Source organism: Rattus rattus, chromosome 3 (assembly GCF_011064425.1).
Source record: "Rattus rattus isolate New Zealand chromosome 3, Rrattus_CSIRO_v1, whole genome shotgun sequence".
NCBI lineage: Eukaryota > Metazoa > Chordata > Mammalia > Rodentia > Muridae > Rattus > Rattus rattus.
In genome coordinates this window covers 66,216,113-66,242,201 of record NC_046156.1, presented here as the reverse complement: position 1 = coordinate 66,242,201, position 26,089 = coordinate 66,216,113, and the positions used below count along the sequence as shown (strand labels likewise).

At 42.6% G+C, this 26,089-nt stretch overlaps 1 protein-coding gene across 1 annotated transcript in view; it reads right to left on the bottom strand.

Annotated features, from left to right (window-relative positions):
• The window catches only part of LOC116895806 (Fc receptor-like protein 2), a 73,884-nt gene extending 52,435 nt beyond the window's left edge, over positions 1–21,449 (bottom strand). The window contains exon 1 of the mRNA XM_032896945.1: positions 21,310–21,449. Within this exon, the coding sequence (XP_032752836.1) occupies positions 21,310–21,449 (140 nt within the window). The remainder of the gene's footprint in view (positions 1–21,309) is intronic.
• Between the last annotated feature and the right edge of the window lie 4,640 nt (positions 21,450–26,089).

The window sequence follows — 26,089 nt, the reverse complement described above, 5'->3', positions numbered from 1 at the left end:
TGCCTGAGCTTCTCTCCCATCTCTTGTTCTCTGTTGGTGAGACTTGCCTCTATAGTTCCTGTTCAAATTCCTACATTTTTCATTTCCAGAATCCCCATAGTTTGTGTTTTATTTATGGTTGATATTTTCAGTTTCAGGTCTTGAACAACAATTTTATTCATTTCCTTCAGCTATTTGTTTTTTGTTTTTTGTTTTTTTTTTTTTTTGTTTGTTGTTGTTGCTTGGCTTTCTTGTGTTTCTTCATTTCCTATAATTGTTTGTTTTTTTCCTGGATTTCTTTTTTTAATTTTTAAATTTTTATTATTAATTATTCTTTTATTTTTATAACATCTTTTTTTAAAAAGAAGATTTATTTATTATGTATGTAGTGTTCTGCTTGCATGTATGCCTGCAGGCCAGAAGAGGGCACCAGATCACAAATGGTTTTGAGCCATGTGGTTGTTGGGGACTTGAACTGAGGACTTTCAGAAGAGCAGCCAGTCCTCTTAACCTCCAAGCCATCTCTCCAGCCCCTTTCTTGGATTTCTTTAAGAGATTTACTTATTCCCTTTTTAAGAGCCTTTATCATCTTTGTATAGTTGGTTTTAAGGTCTTTTCCTTGTGTTTCAGCTGTGTTGGAATATTCAGGCCTGCTGTAGTAAGACAGCTGAGCTGTAGTGAAGATGTACTGTCCTAGGTGTTACTGACTGTGCTCTTATGCTGGAATCTAGGTGTCTGGGATTTGGGGAATCACACGTGTAGGTGCTGATTTCTGGGCTTGTCTTTGTTCTTCAGTTTCTCTCTTGATTTTCTTATTTATTTATTTATTTATTTATTTATTTATTTATTTATTATATATAAGTACACTGTAGCTGTCTTCAGATACACCAGAAGAGGGGGCATCGGATCTCTTTACAGATGGTTGTGAGCCACCATGTGGTTGCTGGGAATTGAACTCATGACCTCTGGAAGAGCAGTCGGGGTGCTCTTAACCGCTGAGCCATCTCTCTAGCCCCTCTCTCTTGATTTTCAAAGAGTGGTGTTGCTGTTTTCCTGGTCTGCTCAGCTGGTGTATCCACAGGAAATACCTGCTGCTGGTGGAGACTAGCATGCATCAAAGAGTGAGGGTGGGAAGGGGTAGGAGGGGATGGTCCATGGGATCCACAGGAGATATGGGTGGGGCAGGGGAGGCTGCAGTTGGTGTTCTGTGGCAGTGCTAGGAATGAGCCTGGGGGACTGGGTCTGGAGGAATGGAGAGGAGATTTAATGTTTTCATTGTAGAGGTTTTTACTTCCTTGGTTAGATTTATTACTACTAGATAATTCATATTCTTTGAAGATATTATAAATGAGAGTGTGTCTATGATCCTCCCCGTGTGTGTGTGTGTGTGAGTGTGTGTGTGTGTGTGTGTGTGTGTGTGTGTTACTGGTATATAGAAAAGCTATTTTTGTACACTGATCGGTATCCTAACACATTGCTAAAATTGTTGATCATTTCTAGAAGTTTTGTGGTAGGAAATGGAGGATTATTAGATATTATGAATTTTTCTGTGCAATACCATGCCATCTGCAAATAGGGGTATTTTGACTTCTTTTCCTGCATGTATCCCTTTAGTTTCCTTGTTACTACAGCTAGAACTCCAAGCGCAGTATTGAAAGGGAGACTGGGCAGTGGACATCTGTGCCTCACTCCTAATTTCAGTGGCATTACTTCAAGTTCTCTACCATTTATGATGCTGTCAGCTGTGGGTTTCTCCTACATACATTTCCATCATGCTTAGTCCCCTGCAGGCCAACTCACTCTAGAACCTTTACCATGAGGCATGTTGGAACTTGTCCAAGACTTTTTCTACATCCTTTGAGGTAACCACGCCCATTTATATGTTTGATTGCATTTGCATACGGTGAACCACCCCTGCCTCTCTGGGATGAAGCCAACTTGGTCGTGGTGGATAATCTCATTGGTGAATGCTTATAATTAGTTTGCAAGTACCTTATTGGGGATTTTTGAGCCTATGTTCATTAGGGTTATTGGCTTATAGTTTATGCTGTTGCTTTTGCTATGTCTTTATTTGGTTTTGATATTAGAGAAATAATGGCTTCTTTGATGGAATTAGGGAATGCTTCTTCTTTTCCTTTCTTCTTGTTTAAGAAGGATTGGCCATAGACAGTCTTTGAAAGTCGCCTACAGTTCTGCTGTGGATGTGCCTGTGCCCAGACCTGTCTCGTGCCCAACGTCTCGCCAGTAAGAACGACACACGGCAACAGGATTCTTCTGCGAACAAGCCTTTACTGTACAGCTTTCTTGAACAGGGACAGGGGACCACGAGCGGCAAAGTCGCTCGCCTTATATACACAACAGTATGCTAATAATCTCTCAGGAATTGGTGGGGCACGGGTCACCCCACTATCACCCCACTATCACCCCACTACTTGTCCTCCAAGGATTGGCGGAGAACGAATCACCCCACCAGCATGGTACAGACCCCTCATTAGCATATTACCGCCAACTGACACCAGGTGCAAAAACCTGCGCATGTCCATTACCGTTGTTGACCACTGGAGGGCGCCCTACACAGGCCTTTTTGAGTTGGAAAGATTTTCGTTGCTGTTTTCATTACTTACGAATTTTAGATTGTTGACCTCTTGGCTTAATTTTTGTGGTTTTCCTGAATCTGGAAATTCTTTAATTTCTTTTGGACTCTTCATCCTAATGGCGGTCAGGTTTTTAAAGAACTTGTGTTGATTGTAATATTTCTCGGTTCACTTCTGACTCTGTTCATCTGGAGCCTGTCTCTCTCTCTTTTGGTCAGTTGGGTTATTTATTTTTTCAGATAACCATTTCTTAGATTCACGAATTCTTTGGATTTGTTTGTTTGTTTTTCATTTATTTCTGCCTAACTTTTAATTTCTTCCCATCTACTTGATTTAGGAGTTGCTTGTTCTTGTTGTTTTAGATTTTTAGTTGCACCATTAATTCATTTATTCCTCTTCTTCCTACTGTTTGCATGTAGGTGCTTAAGCTACATATTTCTCTCAGAGTGCTTTTTGTGGGATGATGTCACAGGTGAGTTAGGCACAAGATGGAAGGAGGCCTGTCATTGGACAAGAAGGAAGGATGGGTGGGAGAGAAGTTTGAAGGAAGAGGAGGAGACTGCAGAGTAGCCACGGGGAGAGAACATGGAGACTGAGGTTAAGATTCCACGCTATACCTTTACAGGTTGTTATGAATGTTCTTATGGAATAAATGTGAACAGGGCTTTGTATGTATATCAATGGGATCAGAGGTTATTGTGTTGTGTGTTCTTTCTTGTGGTGATTTAAGTGTAAGAGAGTGTGTGGCGGCTGGGACACTGAGCTGTCACAGAATTAGGATGCATATTTCTGCCATGGTGGCAGCCTGCCTTGGGAACTGGATGGGTAGAGAGATTGCTGCCAGACTCAGAGAGAGGCCATTGGCAGTGTGATACGGGATGGAACAGAGCGGGTGAGAGGCTTTGCTGCCTGAGACTAAGATATCCAGGAGATAGCTTAGGGCACTGCAGTGCTGGATCTAGTGGGGATAAAAGACAGCTTTTTAATGTAATTTTACAACAACGGCTTTTAATACATTGTAGAGGGTTTGCTCTGGTGATCTTGGTTTCAAATAGTTCCTGGAAATTTTTAATTTTCTTTGTTGGTTTCAATGAATGATTAAATTCATTGTTTAGTAATGTGCTAATAAGTCTCCATGACTTTGTGTACTTTCTAGAGCTTTGTATTTTTATTGTTTTTAGGTTTGATTGCATTGCGGTCAGAAAGGATACAGGAGGTAACTTCAGTTGTTCTGAACTTGTTAGTTTGTTTTTGTTTTTGTTTGTTCTCTCCGTGTTTTCTTTTACAGAAGCTTTCCTGAGCTGATGGGTAAAATATGTATTTTTTGGTGTCCAGGTGGAATATTCCTATCTCTTAAGTCCACTTACTGTATAATGACATTTAATTCTGATTTTTCTCTTATTTATTCTTTGCCCAAGTGATTTGACAACTAGAGAAAGTGGAGTATTAGAATCATCTACTATTGATGTTTGATGTTAATCTGTGTCTTTAATTCCTGTAGTACACTTTATTTGAAATGGGTACACCAGAGTGTGGTGCACACATGTTCAGGATAGTAATAATTTCTTGGTCTGTTTGTTTCAATGTTCTGGACTTCTTTTAGTTTACAACTGTATCATTCTCCACTTATGTCCTCTATTATCGAAGCTACAGCTACAAAGTTCTCCTTCTAAGCATAAAGAAGGAAGAACACACATGCTTCCCAGTTGAGTCAGTCCTTTCCTTTGAGGGATTTTCCAGAACTACCCAACCACTTCTATTTACATATTCTTGCTGAGGATGCAAACACATTGACACCCTTGTCTACAGAGGGCACAAAAGAAATCTCACATTACTGTCGCTGGGTATTACTAAAAGCAGAACAATGGACAGGAATGCCTGTCGTCACCCTGTCAAGCCTTGGCCCTCAAGATCTTGTGGACCAGAGCTGCACAGAGATCAGAGGCCCTCAAGCTGAAAATGAAGTCAACCTCTGTTTTACAGTTTCCATGCCAATAAAGACCCTTAAGCCCATGCCTAAAATGCAAGAGTCTTACAGTTATATGTTCTTGGGTTTTAATCAGATCTGAACAAAATTTCAAATCTGATTACACTGTGTGATCCTCTTCCTTCAACAAAGGACTGATGCCCTTCTTGCCCACTAGATTGTACTTAACTAACTACACTCTAAATTCTCTTTACTCCTAGTCAATAGGAGTACACCTCTTACAGAAATGTGCTGAGCATACAATTATAGCCTCTGAATCAAAAGTAACAGCCTTTGAGGGTTTCTCTTAAGAGAGGAGAAACAAAAGCACACAGAACAAAATATATAAGAAGGTTCTAGAAGGAGGGGAGAGAACAAGAGAAATAGAGAATGGGATTAGGAATGTAATCAGGAACTCAAAGACTTGTTGGAAAGGAGATTTGAAGAGAGAAAATGCTGTGATAAGTGAACTTTGGGACATCCCTAAAGAGGACTTTTAGAAGGTCAGCTGCATGCTGCACGATTCACCACATTTTACCAGCCCCTCTTTTTGCCACCTTTTCAAGAGTCAGTATCTAAAAGGTCGAGGCTTTTGAGGGATGCATTTCTACATTTTTTTCTCCAAAATACTAAATTGTCAAAATGGTTTTGGGGAAAAATCAGAAACCAAGATTCTTTGAAAAAAATTTCCATCTATTTAAATATTATACAAGACCGATTGACTGATGAGAACTTCATAGTTGTGGAGAGTTGGAATGTTACAGAAAAGCCAAAAATTATTTTGGGATTTAGTCTCTCAGAAGTCATTCATTATTTACCTTTGTGTCTGTTCTAACATCCTGTTGACCATCAGGAAAAACTTTTGGAATGTATTGACTTACCAAACCACTGGCTTCAAAAAAGTAAAGAATATAGAAATGGAATTTTCAATTTTCAGATATACTTTAAAAATAGATTGAAGATTACAATTATGGTGCATTTTTGAGGTATAGTTGTGGTTATATAGAGGGAATCTCAAAGATGCCCTTACTTAAATGAGTCCTTCACATTTGAACATATAAGAGACAATTGGCTTCAAATGAAGACTAATAACATGAACAGCAAAAAAAAATGTCCAAATGTAAATGTTTACTTACTTTTTCTGATACTGTCCTGACATGAACAGGGTTAAAAGAGAAGATGTACAGCACGTAGAAGATTAAAACTAGATCACTATATATCACCCTTCATAAAACTCCACTCTAAATGGATCAAAGACTGCAATATGAGACCTGATACCCTGACTGCCAAAGGGAAGGGTGTGGTGTGTGCTATAACATCTGGGTATAGGTAAAAGCTTTCTGCATTGGACTCTAGTATCACAGGAAATAAGACCTGTGATACTATGGGATATTATGAAACTAAAAACATTTCTGTACAACAAAGTTAGCTATTAAGTGAAAAGATGGCTCCCAAAATGGAAGAAAATATTTGCCAGATACACAGCTGACAGATTAATGTCTAGAATGCCCAGAAAATCAAATTAAACTCCAAGAAAACAAAGAATTCAACTAAATAGTGGTCCAAGGAACTAAATGGAAAGTTCTCAAAAAAAATATAAATGACTGAGAAATACTTCTTTTTTTCTTTTTCTTTCTTTCTTTCATTTTTTTTTTTTGGAGTTGAGAACCGAACCCAGGGCCTTGCGCTTGCTAGGCAAGCGCTCTACCACTGAGCTAAATCCCCAATGAGAAATACTTCTAATTTAAGGGTTTAGCATCCTTTTCTTTGCCAGTAAGGAAATGCAGATATGGAGGGGAAAATGGGGAGTGGACTTTAATTGGGAAGTGGGGAACGGATGTCAATACAGAAGGACTAGGAAGGAAGAGGGGAGATAATACTAAGGATATTTGAAAAAGACTTAAGGAAACATTGTTTTATAGGTATAGGTAAGGGCTGCTAAAGCAGCAAGAAGCAGCCAGAGCACCACCAGAAATTCTTTGGTGCATTTCTCTTTACGAAGTCATGACAAGCAAAGATCAGAGAAGAAAGCAAGGCAAACCAACCCAAGAGTGTTGTTAGTGAAGACCAGCAAAGCAAGACAGTGTCAGAGTGTAGTTCACTGCTGTTGGGGTATACTCACACTCTTACCAAACATCACGTGTCCTCTCAAACTTTCCCTCTAACAAAACATCACAGGCTCCTTCATTCACTAGACAGCTTCCGGAAAAAACACTATGTGTCTGTTCTCAGCAAAGCATCCTCTCACAAGAAAAAAAGAAAGGAGACTGATGAGAGAAGTTGTAGGGAGAGTAACCAGAGTGCATTACAAACATACGTATATGAAATTGTCAAAGAAGAAAATTTACTAATAAAAACTCTATAAAATGATGAGACATACCCTAATTAAATGTCCAATAATTTGACACTGAATTAAGACAGCAACTTAATGCACACAGTTGGTCCAGAAAATGTGCTGATTAAAAGCAGAAATAGAGACACATTATGTGGAGTCAGAATGTCTGTGAAGAAGAATTAAATGGAGGGAAATGGTTAGAGAATTTAAGGAGATGATTCCAGAGATGAATCAGATTGTAAAGCGATTGAAAAACCTTCCAACCACATGCAAGGAGGAAAGAGGTCCATGCACTTTAAACCCCAGCAGTAGGCCTGGTGGTGTGGGCCATCGTGGCAGCTGAGAAATACACAGGACATCTCCGTGTCCTCCCCTGGGGTCTCACCAAAGCCGCAGCAGTCTCCTCTTCTGCAGCTGCACACCGTGAGAGGTCCAAGACTGAGGCAGACAGGAGACGGCAGCCCAAGAGAGGAACCATAGGAGGACGCCTGCTAGCCTGGCTGACGAGGCAGCATCTCTTGGCTGGCTGTGTCCTGCTGACCAGAGACCTCAACCCACTTGCCTTCAGCCACATCCAAGCCATGCAGTCATGAGCAAGACACCATAACCCTTTGGGGCAGTTTGTTGGCTAGGATTTGACCTGCTTTTTGCTAGCATGATCGGTTTTTCATTTCTGCATTGCATTAGGTAACAAATTCTTATGTAATTTGATCTTGATTAACCCATATTTGTGTTCCTCTTTTCAATGGGATTCAAAAGTGACAGCAAGGAGAGTATCCCTAAGATTCCTCAGAGAAGCAGCAAGGGGGAGCCAGCCACTTTCTAGTGCCAGCTAGTCCTTCGTGTCCCAAGGCTGCTTCCCTGGACATCTCTGATCTACCCTAGGCCTGTGATGGTCACAGATTTCCATGAGACAAGGCCACTCACCTGGCGATTTCTGAGTGGCTCAGCACAAGGCCATGAGAAAAAAGGCAAGAGGCATTATCCAGGGAGGTCCTGCTGTGTTGGGAAGAGTCCCCACATGACTGGCCATCATTGTACTGAGCTGTCCTCTATGGAGGGCATTGTCTTGATGGAGAAGTCACACATAGTTCTGTCCTGGGCTTTTCTAGCTTGCTGCGGGAATGGCACAATGGCCAATGACAGTCTTCCTCATCAAAGAGAGGATGATTTGCTTTGACATGTGTGACCAAGAAGGACAAGCTGCAGAATCCTTAAAAAGGAAAAGTCCTTCGGTTTAGAACTTACAAAAGCTTGTGCATCTTGATTAATGTGCTTTTTATTGTATATTGCTGCATAAATTTGTAATATATCCTGTTTGTATTTTTCCAAGTGTATAATGTTGGTGTGGAGTTTTCATGACAGAATATACACATTTTGTAAATTGGGGGAAAAAAGGACAAGCTGTTTCCCCTTGGGCCCCATGCACCTTCTCTGTGTCAGGGAGGAGGCTGGCCTTTTGGCCAGCTCCTTTATTTACTGGAGCATGCTACCTACTCTTGGCAAGAGGGCAGAAGTGTAGAGATGGTAGTGATGTAAAAAGGCTAAAGCCATGTGGTTGAGGGAGGAAGAGGGCTGGGCAGCTCAACGATTGCCCAATTTGACTGTAGAAGGAGAATTAGAAATGGGTTTGTTAAAGTCGGTGGGTTTATTTCCATGCATCCTGATGAATTATTTTTGAAGAATTCTACTTGGGGGTTGAAACAGGATTCTTGGGTTTAACACAGGAAAGTATTTTGAGAGAAGTGATTGTGAGGCAGAATTGGAGCTTCTTAAAAATAAATTTATCATAGATTTATGCATTTACTTTATATGGAAAGAGAGAAACTAAAGGGGAAAATAAGATAATACCAAGAGCACAGATATGGGGGTCTCAAGGCAGCCACATTCAAATGTCTCAGCTGAAGATATTGGACAGTTTTGGTTGCTCTCAAGTTACATCTCGAAAGTTTGCTAAGAGACTTTCTCTTCTTCCTCATCCTTGTCCTCCCCGTCCTCCTCTTCCTCCTCCCCCCTTCTCCTTCCTCCTCCTCTTCTTCATCATCATCATGTTTTTCTTTTTTCTTTTTTTAAATAAAAGATACAGGTGGCTTTCTGGAAATTGAAATGGATCACAAGGGTTGCACAAGTTAAGACAGTTTTATATTTTATTCTCTTATTTATCTATTAGTTTTTTTTGATACATCTTGAAGTTCGAAGATTTGTAACTGGGAAAGAGAAAGGTCATATTCAAACATAATTAATACTTAGGACTTAATTATGTTTTGTTGTTATTTGATCATTTTATTGAAATATCCCTATGTAAGCAACTTCCACAACAGATGCTAATTGTGCTGAAATTCTCAACTGTCATCTGATGAGAGCCCTCAGCCAGAGTCCAAGTGCAAGGCTTCCTTTCCTTCCTATGTTATCCTAATGTCCATTATCTTTATATCCAGCTGCTAATAATATTTTTAAGACCTAAGTATCATAATCAGAGGCTTAATCCTCTTATATAAACAAGAATTCTTTTGTTGTTGTATTGAGACAAAGGCTTTCTGTGTGACCCAGGTTCCCTGTGTAGCCCAAGCTCATCTCATAATTGTGGCAATCCTACTGCCTCAGCTTTCCAAGTTCTAGGATTACAGGCATGCACCACTATGTGCTTCTCAAGAAAGCACATAAGAAATTTGAAGAAATTATCTCTAATCTTTTTTATACAGTTCCTCATCCCATTCCTCCTCCCCATCTCCAAGAAGATGTCCCCACTCCACCCCAGCTCCCCAATCCTGCAATCCACTCCCTGGAGCCTCAAGTCTCTTGAGGGTTAAATGCATCTTCTCTCACTGAGGCCAGACCAGGCATCCTCTGCTGTCTATGTGTTTGGGGCCTTGGACCCGCTAGTGTATGCTGCCTGGTTGAGGGTCAGTGTCTGAGAGATCTCAGGGGCCCAAGTTAGTTAAGACTGCTGGTCTTCCTATGGGTCATCCTCCTCCTCAGCTTCTTCCAGCTAATTTAATCTCTAATTTCTCTAATTTAATCATGGGGTCCCTGTCTTCAGTCCTTTGCTAGGGTGTAAATGTCTGCATCTGCATCTGTCTCAGTCAACTGCTAGTTGGGCCTCTCAGAGGGCAGCCATGCTAGGCTTCTGTCTGTAAGGACACCATAGCATCAGTAATAGTGTCAGGCGTTGGAGCCTCTCCTTGAGATGGGTCCCAATTTGGGCCAGTCACTGGACTTCCTTTCATTCAGTCTCTTCTCCATTTTTGTCCCTGCAGTTCTTTTAGATAGGAAAAATTGTGGGTCATAGTTTTTGACTGTGGGATGGCAACCCCATTCCCCACTTGATGCCCTGTCTTTCTACTGGAGTGGACTCTACAAGTTTCCTCTCCTCACTGTTGGGCATTTTATCTCAGGTCCCTTCCTTTGAGTCCTGAGAGTCTCTCACCCCCCAAGTCTCTGGTACATTCTAGAGGGTCCCCCCACCTCCTACCTCCTGAAGTCACCTGTTTCCATTCATTCTCCTGTCCCTCAGAGCTTCGCTCCTGTTTTCTCCCCCAATACCTGAGCATGTTCCTCTTTTCACTTCTCAGTTGCCTCTCCCACCCATCTCCCTCACTCCCTCTGCCCCCCTGTGATTCCTTTCTTCTCCCTCCCAAGTGGGATTCAGACATCTTCACTTGGGACCTTCTTCTTGTTAACCTTCTTGAGTTCTGTGAGTTGTATCCTGGGTAATCTGTACTTTTTTTGGTTAATATCCACTTATTAGTGAGTCCTTACCATGCATGTCCTTTTGGGTCTGAGGTACCTCACTCAGGATGATATTTTCTAGTTCCATCCATTTGACAGCAAAACTCACGATGTCCTCATTCTTAATAGCTGAATAGTATTCCATTGTGTAAATGAACCACATTTTCTGTATCCATAGGCTGGAGAGATGGCTCAGCGGTTAAAAGCACTGACTACTTTTCCAGAGGTCCTGAGTTCAATTTCCAGCAACCACATGGTGGTTCACAACCATCTGTAATGGGATCTGATCCCCTCTTCTGGTGTGTCTGAAGACAGTGACAGTGTACTCGACATAAGAATTTTAAGATACACTCTAATTTACAGTTCCGCTGTGTCCTTTTGTTCATTCATATCCATCCATCCTTAACATTTAGTCACATTGGGGTGGCTGTCTTAGGGTCATACTGCTGTGAACAGACACTATGACCAAGGCAACTCTTATAAGGACAACATTTAATTGAAGCTGGTTTACAAGTTCAGAAGTTCAGTCCATTATCATCAAGATGGGAAAATGGCAACATCCAGGCAGGCATGGTGCAGGAGGAGCTGAGAGTTCTACATCTTCATCTGAAGGCCGGTAGCAGAATACTGACTTCCAGGCAGCTAGGACTAGCATGCAAAAGCCCACGCCCTATTCCACCTATTCCAACAAGGCCACACCTCCAAATAGTGCCACTCCCTGGGCCAAGCATATTCAAACCATGATGTTACATATTAATAAATAAAATAACGTAAGTAATTAATAACTGGCTGTATTTTAAACTTGGTATTAGGATTTTAATACTAACCTTTGTCACTTGGCAAATATCAATACTTTGTAATCAGTGACATAAGGTTAGTTCGGTGGTGGAATTTCCATCTGACTATAAATGAAAGACTTGAGGCAGGAGAATAGGGGTGGGTATTAACATGAATGGTTGCAGCAGAGGAATGCCGGGAAGCCTTATTCTCAGGAACTCGTTCACTCCATAGAGCATGCCCGTGACTCACAGAACACTGAGAGGAGGTGCTGTATTAACGAGCCATAAAGGATCTCTAGTCCTCTTCTCAGAAGTACTCACCATTTTGTCCTCTTGGGGACAGGCCACAGCCTGACACACCTCTAAGCTCCTTTGTACCCCTCTCTCCTTTAGTAAAGCATCTCCTTTCTTAGAACTCTCCGCTGTGAAAACTTATTGCAGAGGCACAAGAACCTAGAAACGGAGCAGCTGCCCTCCAAACTCAAAGCCTGTCTGTGGCAGCATGGGGTAATATCTCTATATGAATGTTAATATACTTATGTATAGACTAAGATGCGTGTGACACAGATGCTGAGGCCTTATAGCCTGAAGGGCCATATCAAGACACCTTCTCTGAGACTGAGAAGAGATAGTTTAAAGAAAACTGCAGTATAGGATCTTATTTGGTTTATGTTATTGTGAGCGGCTGATAGAAACTCTCGTCTTTCCACTGTACCTAGCTCATCACTGTATAATTTTTGATATCAGCTGTTTACAAGGGACTACTATTTTCCAAAGGAAACACTAAAGCCTGGGAAGGAAATTACTTCAATATTTGCTGTGAAACAGGTTAATGCCATCAATGTTAACCTGTCTTGCACATCGGGGTTTTGTTACAAAACACCAAGACTTTATCAAAGGACAAGGGAGGGAAGCAAGGGACATCTTTAAGCAGTTTTTAGTGTGCTTGCCTTTAGCTTTCTCCTAATAAATTAAACAAGAATCTCGGACATCCCGCAGAAACATTTACATGTATCCTCTGGAGTCTGGAGGAATGGCATGTCCCTGCTCATGTCTTCATATACCTAGAGGAGAGCAGCTGTCTAGAGCTGCAGTGGGGAGCAGGCTGTGCACTCAGGTTCACCTTGGAAACACATGATTTCCAGATTCTCCCTAGACCCATTCTAGATTATCCATTTAAAAACATTAATTCTTTGGGTTTCAAGTAATATGTTTTGATCATCTTCTCCCGACCCCCAGCTCTTCTTAGATCCACCATCCTCCCTTACAAATCCACCCGAATTTGTTCCATTTAAAAAAAATTATTAAGTTTGTTGATATTGTTGTTCTTCCTTCAGCCCCTACAGTCCTTTCTCTAACTCCTCCATTGGGGTCCCCCTGCTCAGTCCAATGGTCTTCAAGCATCTGCATCTGTACTTGTCAGGCTCTGCCACAGCCTCTCAGGAGACAGCTATATCAGGCTCCCGTCAGCAAGCACTTCTTTGGCATCAGCAATACTGTCTGGCTTTGGTGTCTGCAGATGGGATGGATCCCCAGGTCGGGCAGTCTCTGGATGGCCTTTGTTTCAGTCTCTGCTCCACTCTTTGTTCCTGTATTTCCTTTAGACAGGAGCAATTCTGAGTTAAAGTTTTGAGAAGGTTGGGTGACCCCGTCCCTCAACCAGGGGGCTGTGCATAAGCTCTGGATATGGTCTACAGGTTCTCTCTCCCCTTCGTTGGGTATTTCAGCTAATGTCATTCCTGCAAGTAGACACCCAAGAACTCCCAAGGACTAAACCACTAACCAAAGAATACATATGAAGGGACCCATGACTCCAGTTGCTTATGTAGCAGAGGATGTCCTCATCTGGCATCAATGTGAAGGTAGGCCCTTGATCCTGTGAAGGCTTGATGCCCCAGCATAGGGGAATGCTAGGGTGGTGAGTGGGGAGTGGGTGGGTGGGTGGGGGAGCACCTTCATAGAAGCAGGGGGAGGGGTTGAATAGGGGGCGTTTGGAGGCAAAATCAGGAAGGGGGATGATAATAAACAATGAAAAATTTAAAAAATTATCAAGACGAACCTGAAGAGACCACCTCCAGTAGATAGGAATGGTCTCCCAGTGAGGGATTGGGCTACCCACCCACCTCAAAATTTTTAACCCAGAATTGTCCCTGTCTAAAGGAAAGGCAGGAACAAAAATGGAGCAGAGGCTGAAGGAAAGGCCATCCAGAGACCACCCTACTGTGTGATCTGTTCCATTCTCAGACACCAAACCCTGACCCTACTGCGGATGCCAAGATGTGCTTGCAGACAGAAGCCTGGTATGGCTGTCCTCTGAGAGGCTGTGGCAGCACCTGACTAGGACAGATGCAGGGACTTATAGCTAACCATCAGACTGAGCCCAGGAACCCCAATGGAAGAGTTAGGGGAAGGACTGAAGGAGCTGAAGGAGATTGCAACCCCATAGGAAGAACAACAGTTCAACTAACCAGACCCCTCAGAGCTCCCAAGGACTAAAGCACTAACCAAAGAGTATACATGGGCCGGTCCATGGTTCCCACTATGCATGTAGCAGAGGACTGCCTTATCTGGCATCAGTGGGAGGGGAGGTGCTTGGTCCTGAGGAGGTTTGATGCCCTAGAGAAGGGGGATGCTAGAGGGGTGAGGCAGGAGTGGGTGAGTGAGTGGGGAGCACCCTCTTAGAGGCAAAGGGGAGGGGGGATGAAGGGTTCGTGGAGGGGCACCGGGAAGGGGGATAACATTTGAATTTTAAACAAATAAAATGATTAATAATAATAAAAAGATGAACCTGTGATGCTCAAATATTAATGGATGAATGGTCTTCCATGTAGTGTATCGCCCTCCCCCAGAAGCTGACAACTGCTCTATGACTGGGATCTCTAGGATCTGCTTTGGTATGGTTTGGGCTCATGCAGGCCTTGGACAACCTCTGTGAGTTTATATGTGCAGCTCTCCTACTATGTCCAGGAGACATTGTGTTTTCTTGTAGTCATCGCTCTAGACCCTCCCCACCCCCACTCCTCCACAATGATTCCCGAGTCCTAGGAGAAGGAGGCGTGATGTAGATTCCCATCATTTAAGGTTGAATACTTCACAGTCTATTACCCTCACCTGTTGATGGGTTTCTGTTAAACAGCATCTGCTGTAAGTAGGAGCTTCCCAGACTAGAGTTGAGATACACTATTATGTCTTGGTTTAATACTGTGTCCAAATAGCAATATAATAGGTTCTCTCCTAGAGCCTATGACCTGTCTAGCCATAAGTTCTTGGTGCCAGGTATAGGTTTCATATTTTGGAACAGGACTTAAAATACCATCAGAAAGTGGTTGATTACTCACATATTTGTGTCAACGTGGTACCAGTGGGCATGTCTTGCCAGACCAGTCAATGTTGTAGCTTGCAGGCTATGACTGGTGTTTCTCTTCCTCCTTCAGTAGTGTGCATAGCATTTCTAGCACTATGAAATGTAATCACTAGGGATGAGGATTCAGCCCAGAACCAGTTTGGGTTCTCTGTGTTCTGTGACTCGGCACGTGGTGTCAGCAAAAACGTCTGATCATCAAGTTCTAGAGGGTAACCAAGAGCAATCACAGTGGCCTGTAATGTTTGGAGGTCTATGGTTTCTCACTGGACAACAACTTCAAAAGAAGTAAGCTATCCCTGCCGCTGGATTTATCTGTTCGCCTCTGGGTCTAGTAGGAGTATTGTTAACGCACACTATACCATACTATAATGTGGTTCTCAACTTGTGTTACAACCCCTTGTGGGGGTCAAATGAGCCTTTCACAAGGGGTCACCTAAGACATATATTTGCATTATGATTCATAAAAGTAGCAAAATTATAGTTATGAAGTAGCAATGAAAATAATTTTATGGTTGGAGGGGTCACCACAACATGAGGAACTGTATATTAAAGGGTCAATTCCATTAGAAATATTGAGAACTACATTATAGGGAAATTCTTCCATAGCCTGCATTTTAAGTATAGATCTTAAATTTTATATATAGATCTATTTCAGGAAACTTCTACTGTATTGGGTTTCCATGTGACTGTTTTTGAAAGGTCTTCAGTGTTTGTCACATCCCCTGTACCCTACCCTCCACACTTCCACTCATATTTAACCCTTGCTGTTCCACTATTCTCTTTTAACCCCGTATAAAAGTATGCTCTCTCTCCCCTATCTTGAAAGTCCATCCAAATAGCCCCTGAGTGACTTCCCCAACACCCACGAATGTTCCAAATGAAACATAAATGTCTGAATATTCAAAGCTAATGTCTGCAGGTGGGCAGGGACACGCGATACTTATCTCCTGGCTCTGGGTTTTCTCATTGGAATGATTGTTCCCAGCTCCATCCTGAAAATTCCATAATTTTATTTTCCTCAACAGCTGAATGACATACCACCTTTTCATTGTCTACTCATCAGCTGGTGAACATCTAGGTTGTCCATTTCTTGGCTATAGTGAGTAGAAGAGCGTCAGACACAGATGAGTGGGTATCTCCCGAGGATATATCACACGGGTAGTCCTATTTTGAGCTGTTTGAAGAAAGACCGCTTGGATTTTCATAGTTACCACACCAGTTTGCACTTCCGCAAACACTGAATAAGTGTTCCTCTTTCCTCACATCCAACCCAGCATTTTTCATATATTTTTTTAAAACTTTAGTCATTCTGACTACAGTGAAATAAAATCTCTTTTTTTTCGGAGCTGGGGACCGAACCCAGGGCCTTGCAAGCGCTCTACCACTGAGCTAAATCCCCAACCCCATGAAATAAAATCTCAAAAAAGTTTTCATTTGTATTTCCCCGTTGTGGGTTGTCCTGGTGCTGTTTGTATTTTGATGCTAATTATGATTTCCCAAGAGGGGATGCCTAGGAAGAGGAGTGAAACACTACTCAGGTGACTTCGTTGGGACCTTCTCCCGATTTTAACTTGTAAAATGAAGGCTAGAGCCGGTGATTGGGCAGGGGAGGGAAGGTGGAGTGGAAGAGTTGGGGGTAGAGAGAGGAAGGGAGAAGGGGAAGACGGAGGAGAAGAGGTGAAAGGAAGATGGAGATGACGCATGTGGCCAGAGAAACGGCAAGTTATAAGGGATCCCATAGCTGGGGAATAAAGTAGTGCAGTGATGGATCTGCCCAATCTAGGCACGCAGTTTGTATTCATATTATTTGAGTTGTGTTTTGTTTACACGGGCTTGTCTGGGTTGGAGAATTTACTGCAACACCCTGTGGCTAGAAATGCTCAGGATCAACTGTGGGAGAGCTGGTGGGTTGAGCAACTCAGCTACTGCCCAGGCCCAGATCTACGGCTTTTGAGTTGTCTCACCTCAACATCTACCTCCTCTATGAAGTGCTGGATTTTGCGAAAGGGCTGGTCCTGCAGATTTAATGCTGCTGGATCTCAATGACTCACAACAACAACAGCATATTCTAGAGGAGTCCCAGTGAGGATGAGGTATTGATAGTGTAGCCGAAGCCAGAGGCCTGGAACCAGACCAATCATTCATTACAGTGAATATTTGCTTTGTTTTTTATTTTCATTTGGCAGGAAGGTCCAAAGGATAGAGGGCAGCTAGGAAGGGATGGGGAGATGAGTGGGATTGGGGTCCATCATGTGAAACTCACAAAGAGTCAATAAAAAGTTGAAAAAATAAATTGAACAAATAGATCAATAAGTAGAACTGGGTGATGAAACATGGTATTGTTAATGAGGAGCAAATGAACAGGAGTCGCGGCACATGGAAAAACATGGAAACCGATCCTTGCTAGGAATTGATAGGGGTCAGTCAGATTAAAACAGGAACCATTCTATAAACAGAAAGAGAAGACTATAGAAGAGCAGCTTTGAAAGCACCAGCGATGCGGGGAGAAAAAAAAAGAAAAGAAATGAAGGAGACACAGCAGACTGACGGGGACAGAGGGAGAGAGGGCAGGCATGTGCTACTCACAAGCACTCCACTCAGCTGAGGAAGGCAGAACACCATGAAATGTGGCCCCCCAAACAGGTTCAGAGCCACTGACGTGGCATCTCCTTATCCCGTTTCAAACATCCAGTAAATAAAAGAGCTGGCTGAAAGGACAGCCCCCTTCTTGAGGCCTTATGCAGCAGGAATGCTGCAGACACAGAAAATGTGCATGGGGCCCAGGGGGAAACAGCTTGTCCTTCTTAGTCACAGAGGTCAAAGCAAACTATTCTCTCTTTGGTAAAGAAGACTGTCATTGGCCAGCACACCATTCCCACAGCAGGTAAGAAATGTCCAGGACAGAACTATGTGTGACTTCTCCATCAGAACAATGTCTTCTTTGGAGGGCAGTTCAGTAAAATGATGGCCAGCCATGGTGGGAACTCTTCCCAACACAGTAGGACCTCCCTGGATAATGCCTCTTGCCTCTTTTCTCACTGCCTTATGCTGAGTCAGTTAGTCAGAAATCATCAGGTGAGTGGCCTTTCCTCATGGAAATGTGTGTCCATCACAGGCCTAGAGTAGATTAGAGATGTCCAGGGAAGCACTCTTGGGACACGAAGGACTAGCTGGCACTAGGAAGTGGCTGGCACCCCCTTGCTGAGGAATCTTAGGGATACTCTCTTTGCTGTCACTTTTGAATCCTATTGAAAAGAGGAACATCCTGCACCCAAATTCCGTGGGGGAGAGAGCTGAACTCCCAGATGTGCAGACATTCCTGAGAGCTCAGGGGAGACCTCCACTTCTACCCACTTCTGCTCACATTCCTGGCCCAAGAGAAACCTGCATAGTGGCCTCTGGATACAGAAATATAGGAGCAGTCAGTGGCAGGAACCTGCTGTTTTCTGCCTGCACCCAGAACTGAACTGAACCAGTCCCACAGCTCCCTGCATTCAAATCCTGGACCCTGAGAAGTGTGGACAATCCTGAGAACTGGGGAGACAACTACTTTCTGCCCACCTTCCTGACCCAAGAGGAAACCGCTTAGTGCCATCTGTGCCCTCTGGTCACAGGGACCTAGGAACTCTTCAGGCTTTTGTCTGTGCCAAGAGCTGAAAGCCAGTCACCAGGAGTGCCTACACACCTGAGAGCAGAGGTTAGACTGACTCTTCTGCACTGAGCAGCCCACCTGGAGGCCTCAGGTCACACAAACCCAGAAGCAGCTCTTTGTTCCAAGATCCGGCTGAGAGAAAGCAGGTCTACAGGAGTGCTGACACACAGGCCTACAGGAGGGTCAAGACACTATCAGAGACAGCAAGATAAGCTAACACCAGAGACAACTTGATGGCAAGAGGCAAGCACAGGAACCAAAGCAACAGAAACCAAGACTACTTGGCATCATCAGAACCCAGTTCTCTCACCAAAGCAAATACTGGATATCCAAACATTCCTGAAAAGTAAGATTTGGATTTAAAATCACATCTTATGATGATGATAGAGGACTTTAAGAAGGACATAAATAACTCCCTTAAAGAAATACAGGACAACACAAGTAAACAAGTAGAAACCCTTAAAGCGGAAACACAAAAATCCCTTAAAGTATTACAGGAAAACTGAACCAAACAGGTGAAGGAATTGAACAAAACCATCCAGGGTTTAAAAACAGAAATAGAAACAATAAAGAAATTACAAAGGGAAACAACCCTGGACATAGAAAACCTAGGAAAGAGATCAGGAGTCATAGAAGCAAGCATCACCAACAGAATACAAGAGATAGAAGAGAGAATCTCAGGAGCAGAAGAAACCATAGAAAACATCGACACAACCATCAAAGATAATGTAAAACACAAAAAGCTCCTAGCCCAAAATATCCAGGAAATCCAGAATACAATGAGAAGATCAAACCTAAGGATAATAGTTATAGAAGAGAGTGAAGACTCCCAACTTAAAGGGCTAGTAAATATCTTCAACAAAATAATGGAAGAAAACTTCCTTAACCTAGAGAAAGAGATGCCCATAAACATATAAGAAGCTTACAAAACTCTAAATAGATTGGATCAGAAAAGAAATTCCTCCCATCACATAATAGTCAAAACACCAAATGCACAAAACAAAGAAAGAATATTAAAAGCAGTAAGAGAAAAAGGTCAAGTAATATATAAAGGCAGACCTATAAGAATTATACCATACTTCTCAACAGAGACTATGAAAGCCAGAAGATCCTGGGCGGATGTCATACAGACCCTAAGAGAACACAATGCCAGCCCAGGTTACTATATCCAGCAAAACTCTCAATTAACATAGATGGAGAAACCAACATATTCCATGACAAAACCAAATTTACATAATATCTTTCCACAAATCCAGCCCTACAAAGAATAATAGATGGAAAACTCCAACACAAGTAGGGAAACTATCCCGTACAAAAACCAAGAAAGTAATCTCCTTGCAACGAAATCAAAAGAAGAGAGACACACAAACATAATTCCACCTCTAACAACAAAAATAACAGGAAACAACAATCACTATCCCTTAATACCTCTTAATACCAATGGACTCAATTCCCCAATAAAAAGATATAGACTAACAGATTGGATATGCAAAGAGGACCCAGCATTTTGCTGCATACAGGAAACACACCTCAGAGACAAAGACACTACCTCAGAGTAAAAGGCTGGAAAACAACTTCCAAGCAAATGGTCCAAGAAACAAGTTGGAGTAGTGATTCTAAGATCAAATAAAATCAGCTTTCAACCAAAAGTTATCAAAAAAGATAAGGAAGGACACTTCGCATTCATCAAAGGAAAAAAATCCACCAAGATGAACTCTCAATCCTAAATATCTATTCTCCAAATGCAAGGGCACCAACATTCATAAAAGAAACCTTACTAAAGCTCAAAGCACACTGTACCTCACACAATAATAGTAGGAGATTTCAACACCCCACTGTCATCAATGGACAGATCATGGAAACAGAAACCAAACAGAGACATAGAGAAGCTAACAGAAGTTATGAACCAAAATGGATTTAACAGATAACTATAGAACATTTCATCCTAAAACAAAAGAATATACCTTCTTCTCAGCACCTCATGGTACCTTCTCCAAAACTGACCATATAATCAGACAAAAATAGGCCTCAACAGATACAAGAAGATTGAAATAGTCCCATGTATCCTATCAGGTCACCACAGACTAAGGCTGGTTTTCAATAACAACAAAAACGACAGAAAGCCCACATATACGTGGAAGTTGAACAACGCTCTACTCAATGATAACTTGGTCAAGGAAGAAATGAAGAAAAAATTAAAGATGTTTTAGAATTTAATGAAAATGGCTCTTCCTCCCCTCTTACCCCCTCTTACTCTTTGTTCCTCGCTGCTCTTGCCCCCTTCCCCATAACCCCCTCCACGTGCCCATGGTGGTCTTTCCTCTCCTCTCCTTTTCCTCTCTCATTAAACCTCTCCACGTGGAACCATGTTGTCTGGCTGTGTTCTGTCTGGGCACAGGCCAAGATTTAAACCCTGACATTGCTGCTGAGACTCGGATGCCCTGTATGAGGTTTATGATCTCCCGGTAATCACCTGGCCTGCCGCCAGGCCACTGTGCACCATAGGCCACAGCAGCAGTCAACAGCATGGTCCTCTGGCGCCGGCAGAGTTGCATTTGCTTCCCATGGGCTGTGCACTCACACGGAGCTGCAGTGGGTAGGAATGGAGCTGTGCACTCCCACCACAGTGCCCGCCAGGCCCCAGCGCCCGCCAGTCTGCAGTGGTCATTGTAGCCTGCAGCTCACGCGGATCCCAGGAGCCTTAGTGGAGATGGATGGAGTTGTATGCTCCCACTGCATCACTGCATCGCCTGCAGTCCACCATGGGCCTGGGGCACAGTCGTGGTCATTCGCCATGGGCTGTGCACTGGCTGTGCACTGGCTGTGGTGAGGAGGACTGAAGATGCCGGCCACTTATGCGCACAGGACCCAAGATCGTGGCCTCTGGCCTGACATTGGGCACCACCGTTACATCCACTGATGCTTCCGCACACCCAATTTGATCGCAGCTGCTGCCTCCACCACACTATCTACACCATCCGACCACCACCACCTGCTGGCTGCTGTGGGACTCAGGACTTCCACCACTCCAGCAGGCTTCCCCATTGCCATGATGCCCTGCTTACAGCTGCCCACCAAGGAGAGCGCCCTCTTCAAGCATGTGCTGGTGAGCCGTACCTACTCAAGCTCTGTGTGCTTTCTTTACCTCAGAACTTGACTTTCCATGGTGTACACATGGTCTCAGAGGAGTGTTCTTGGGCCTGGCTGCCTGTGCTGCCCCTGAGGATGGATACTTTCACTGACTCTCATCTTAGGACCTTTTTCCTGATAATTTAATGCCAGGCAGGGCCTGGATAAGCTGCTCTCTGGCTCAGGGGCACTGACTCTAAATCTAGCCCCAATTCTGGTAGGGGCAATTAATCCCTATTCTCACCCATGGGTCTATCTGCCTTCACTACCTGTCCCCATTTTCTGGGATGTTTTGGTCTAATTAACACTAAGCAGAAAAAAAAATCTCTCTCTGGCCCCATCTCCAGGCCTTTCCCTTCTCCCTTCCTCATTGCTGTAGCTCCTGGTTCATGCCCCTTGAAAAGCAGGTCTAACTCTCACCCTTGCTTTCGCAGGGACTCTGTCTGTGAGGCCTGCTTTCCCATGCATGTGCAACCCCTAAGACCCTCGTATAAGCGAGCTCTTTCTGTATGCACCAGTGTCCCAGCTGTGCACACTTGCAAGCTTAAGCCTTTCCCTTGCTCTGCAGATCTTTAAAAATGTTCATGTTGTTGACTCATGTTGTTATCTCTTTTGTAAACTTATAAGCTACAAGAAATCCACTCAGACCTACTGCTCATGGGCCAAATAGACTTCACCCAGATAAATACATCTTTCTAAAGTTCCCAGTTACTACCTATTCCAAAGGGTAGGATTCCTCTGGGTTTCAAATGTACATCTAAGACAATTTTTCTTTTCTCCCAAACAGGATTAATCTTATTCTCTGCCTATAATAAATATATATGTGTGTTCTAGCATCTTGTCAAATCCAGGTTCTTACTACACCCAGGGCAGCTCCAGAGAAGCGACCTCCAGTTGTTCTAATTTCCTCTCACAGACACAGATGCTTCTACTGGACCTGTTCCTTCTGACCTATCCTCAGATGGTTTCACAGACCCTGGACAATAAGGAAACATCCAACTCTTAAGGCTGGACAAACACCCATACCCATTTTTCTATGTTCCCTAGAGACACATGGCCCCAAAGCAAGCAGGAAGTAATCAGAGATCATGACGACCCTATTCCTGCTCTTTTCAATTAAACCAAAATGGGGGGGGGGTGTTGATATTCTGTCTAAGCTCCACCCCCACAAATACCTGGCAGCAGCCAGGTATGCTCCACCCCACAGTCGACTAGCAACTGTTAGCTGTGCTGACTATATAAGGGTCTGCTTGCCCCCTCCTCTTCCTCTTCCTCCCCTCTTACCACCTCTTACTCTTGGTTCTTCGCTGGTCTTGCCTCCTTTCTCATCCCGACCTCCACATGCCCATGGCCAGCCTTTCCTCTCCTTTCCTCTTCCTCTCTCATTAAGCCTCTCCACATGGAACCACGTTGTCTGGGTGTCTTCTGTCCAAGCACGGGCTGAGATTTAAACCCTAACAATGTTACCACAGTTTAAGGAACAGACAAGTCACTGATATTTATTTGTTTCTTAGACTTTGTTATTTGACTATATTCATTGTGTTATTCAATCCTTAAGAATAAATATTAATGAGAAATAAAAAATAATTTAATGAAAATGAAGGCACAACATACCCCAAATTATGGGACACAATGAAAGCTGTGCTAAGAGGAAAACTCATAGCGCTGAGTGCCTGCAGAAAGAAACAAGAGAGAGCATATTAGCAGCTTGACAGCACACCTAAAAGCTTTAGAACAAAAAGAAGCAAATACACCCAAGAGGAGTAGAAGGCAGGAAATAATCAAAATCAGGGCTGAAATTGACGAATTAGAAACAAAAAGGACTAAACAAAGAATCTACAAAACCAGGAGCTGGTTCTTTGAGAAAATCAACAAGATAGATAAACCCTTAGCCAGACTAACCAGAAGGCTCAGAGAATGTATCCAAATTAACAAAATCAGAAAGGAAAAGGGAGACATAACAACAGAATCTGAGGAAATTCAAAAAGCCATCAGATCCTACTTCAAAAGCCTATATTCAAAAAACCTGGAAAATCTGGAGGATATGGACAATTTTCTAGACAAATACCAGGTACCAAAGTTAAATCAGGATCAGATAAACCATCTAAACAATCCCATAACTCCTAAAGAAATAGAAGCAGTTATTGAAAGTCTCCCAACCAAAAAAGAGCTCAGGACCACATGGGTTTAGTGCAGAATTCTATCATAGAAGACCTTATACCAATACTATCCAAACTATTCCACAAAATAGAAACAGACAGAGCACTACCAAATTCCTTCTATGAAGCCACAATTATGCTTATACCTAAACCACATCAATACCAAACAAAGAAAGAGAACTTCAGACCAATTTCCCTTATGAATATCGATACAAAATTAGTCAATAAAATTCTTGCAAACTGAATCCAAGAAAACATCAAATCAATCATCCATCATGATCAAATAGGCTTCATCCAGGGATGCAGGGATGTTTCAATATACGGAAATCTATCAATGTAATCCACTATATAAACAAATTCAAAAATCCACATGATCATGTCATTAGATGCTGAGAAAGCGTTTGACAAAATTCAACACCCCTTCATGATAAAAGTCCTAGAAAGATCATAAAAACACAGTAAAAGCAATATACAGCAAACCTATAGCCAACATTAAACTAAATGGAGAGAAACTTGAAGCAATACCATTAAAATCAGGGACTAGACAAGACAGCCCACTCTTTTCCTATTTATTCAATATAGTACTCAATGTCTTAGCCAGAGCAATCAGACAACAAAAGGAGGTCAAAAGGATACAAATTGGAAAGGAAGAAGTCAAACTATCACTATCTGTAGATGATATGATAGTGTACTTAAGTGACCCCAAAAGTTCAACCAGAGTAATACTAAGCCTGATAAACAACTTCAGCAAAGTGGTTGGGTATAAAATTAACTCAAAACAAATCAGTAGCCTTCTTCTACTTTAAAGGATAAACAGGCTGAGAAAGAAATTAGGTAAATGACACCCTTCACAATAGTACCAAATAACATAAAAACCTTGATGTGATTCTAACCAAGCAAGTGAAAGATCTGTATGACAAGCACTTCAAGTCTCTGAAGAAAGAAATTGAAGAAGATCTCTGAAGATAGAAAGACATCACATGCCCATGGATTGGCAAGATTAATATATAAAAATGGCCATTTTGCCAAAAGCAATCTACAGATTCAGTGCAATCCCTATCAAAATTCCAACTCAATTCTTTATAGAATTAGAAAGAACAATTTGCAAATTAATTTGGAATTATAAAAAAACCAGGATAGCAATTAGACAAGATGGATGAAGCAAAGAAGTGCAGGCCAACAGGAGCCGGATGTAGATCTCTCCCGAGAGACACAGCCAGAATACAGCAAATACAGAGGCGAATGCCAGCAGCAAACCACTGAACTGAGAACAGGACCCACGTTGAAGGAATCAGAGAAAGAACTGGAAGAGCTTGAAGGGGCTCGAGACTCCTTATGAACATCAATGCCAAGCAACTAGAGTTTCCAGGACCTAAGCCACTACCTAAAGACTATACATGGACTGAAGGACCCTGGACTCTGACCCTCATAGGTCACCCAAAGCAATGAATATCCTAGTAAGATCACCAGTGGAAGGGAAGCCCTGGGTCCTGCTAAGACTGAACCCCAGTGAACTAGACTGTTGGGGGAGGGCGGCAATGGGGGAGGGGGGGAGGGGAACACCAATAAAGGGGTGGGGGGGGAGGGATTAGGGGGATGTTGGCCGGTAAACCGGGAAAGGGAATAACACCAAATGTATATAAGAAATACTCAAGTTAATAAAAAAAAAACCAGGATAGCAAAAACTAATCTCAACAATAAAAGAAATTCTGGGGGAATCACCATCTCTGACCTCAAGCAGTATTACAGAGCAATAGTGATAAAAACTGCATGGTATTGGTACAGAGACAGGCAGGTACACCAGTGAAATAGAATTGAAAACCCAGAAATGAACCCACACACCTATGGTCACTTGAGTTTTGACAAAGGAGCCAAAACCATCCAATGGAAAAAAGATAGCATTTTCAATAAATGGTGCTGGTTCAACTGGAGGTCAGCATGTAGAAGAATGCAGATTGATCCATGCTTATCACCCTGTACAAAGCTTAAGTCCAAGTTGATCAAGGTCCTCCACATCAAACCAGATCACTCAAACTAATAGAAGAGAAAGTGGGGAAGAGTCTTGATCACATGGACAATGGGGAAAATTTCCTGAACAAAACACCAATGACTTATGCTTTAAGATCAAGAATCTATAAATGGGTTCTCATAAAACTGCAAAGCTTCTATAAAGCAAAGGACACTGTTGTTAGGACAAAACGGCAACCAACAGATTGGGAAAAGATCTTTACCAATCCTACATCTGATAGAGGGCTAATATCCAACATATACAAAGAACTCAAGAAGTTAGACTCCAGAGAGCCAAATAACCCTATTAAAGAATGGGGTTCAGAGCTAAACAAAACATTCTCAGCTGAGGATTATTGAATGGCCAAGAAACACCTAAAGAAATCTTCAACATCC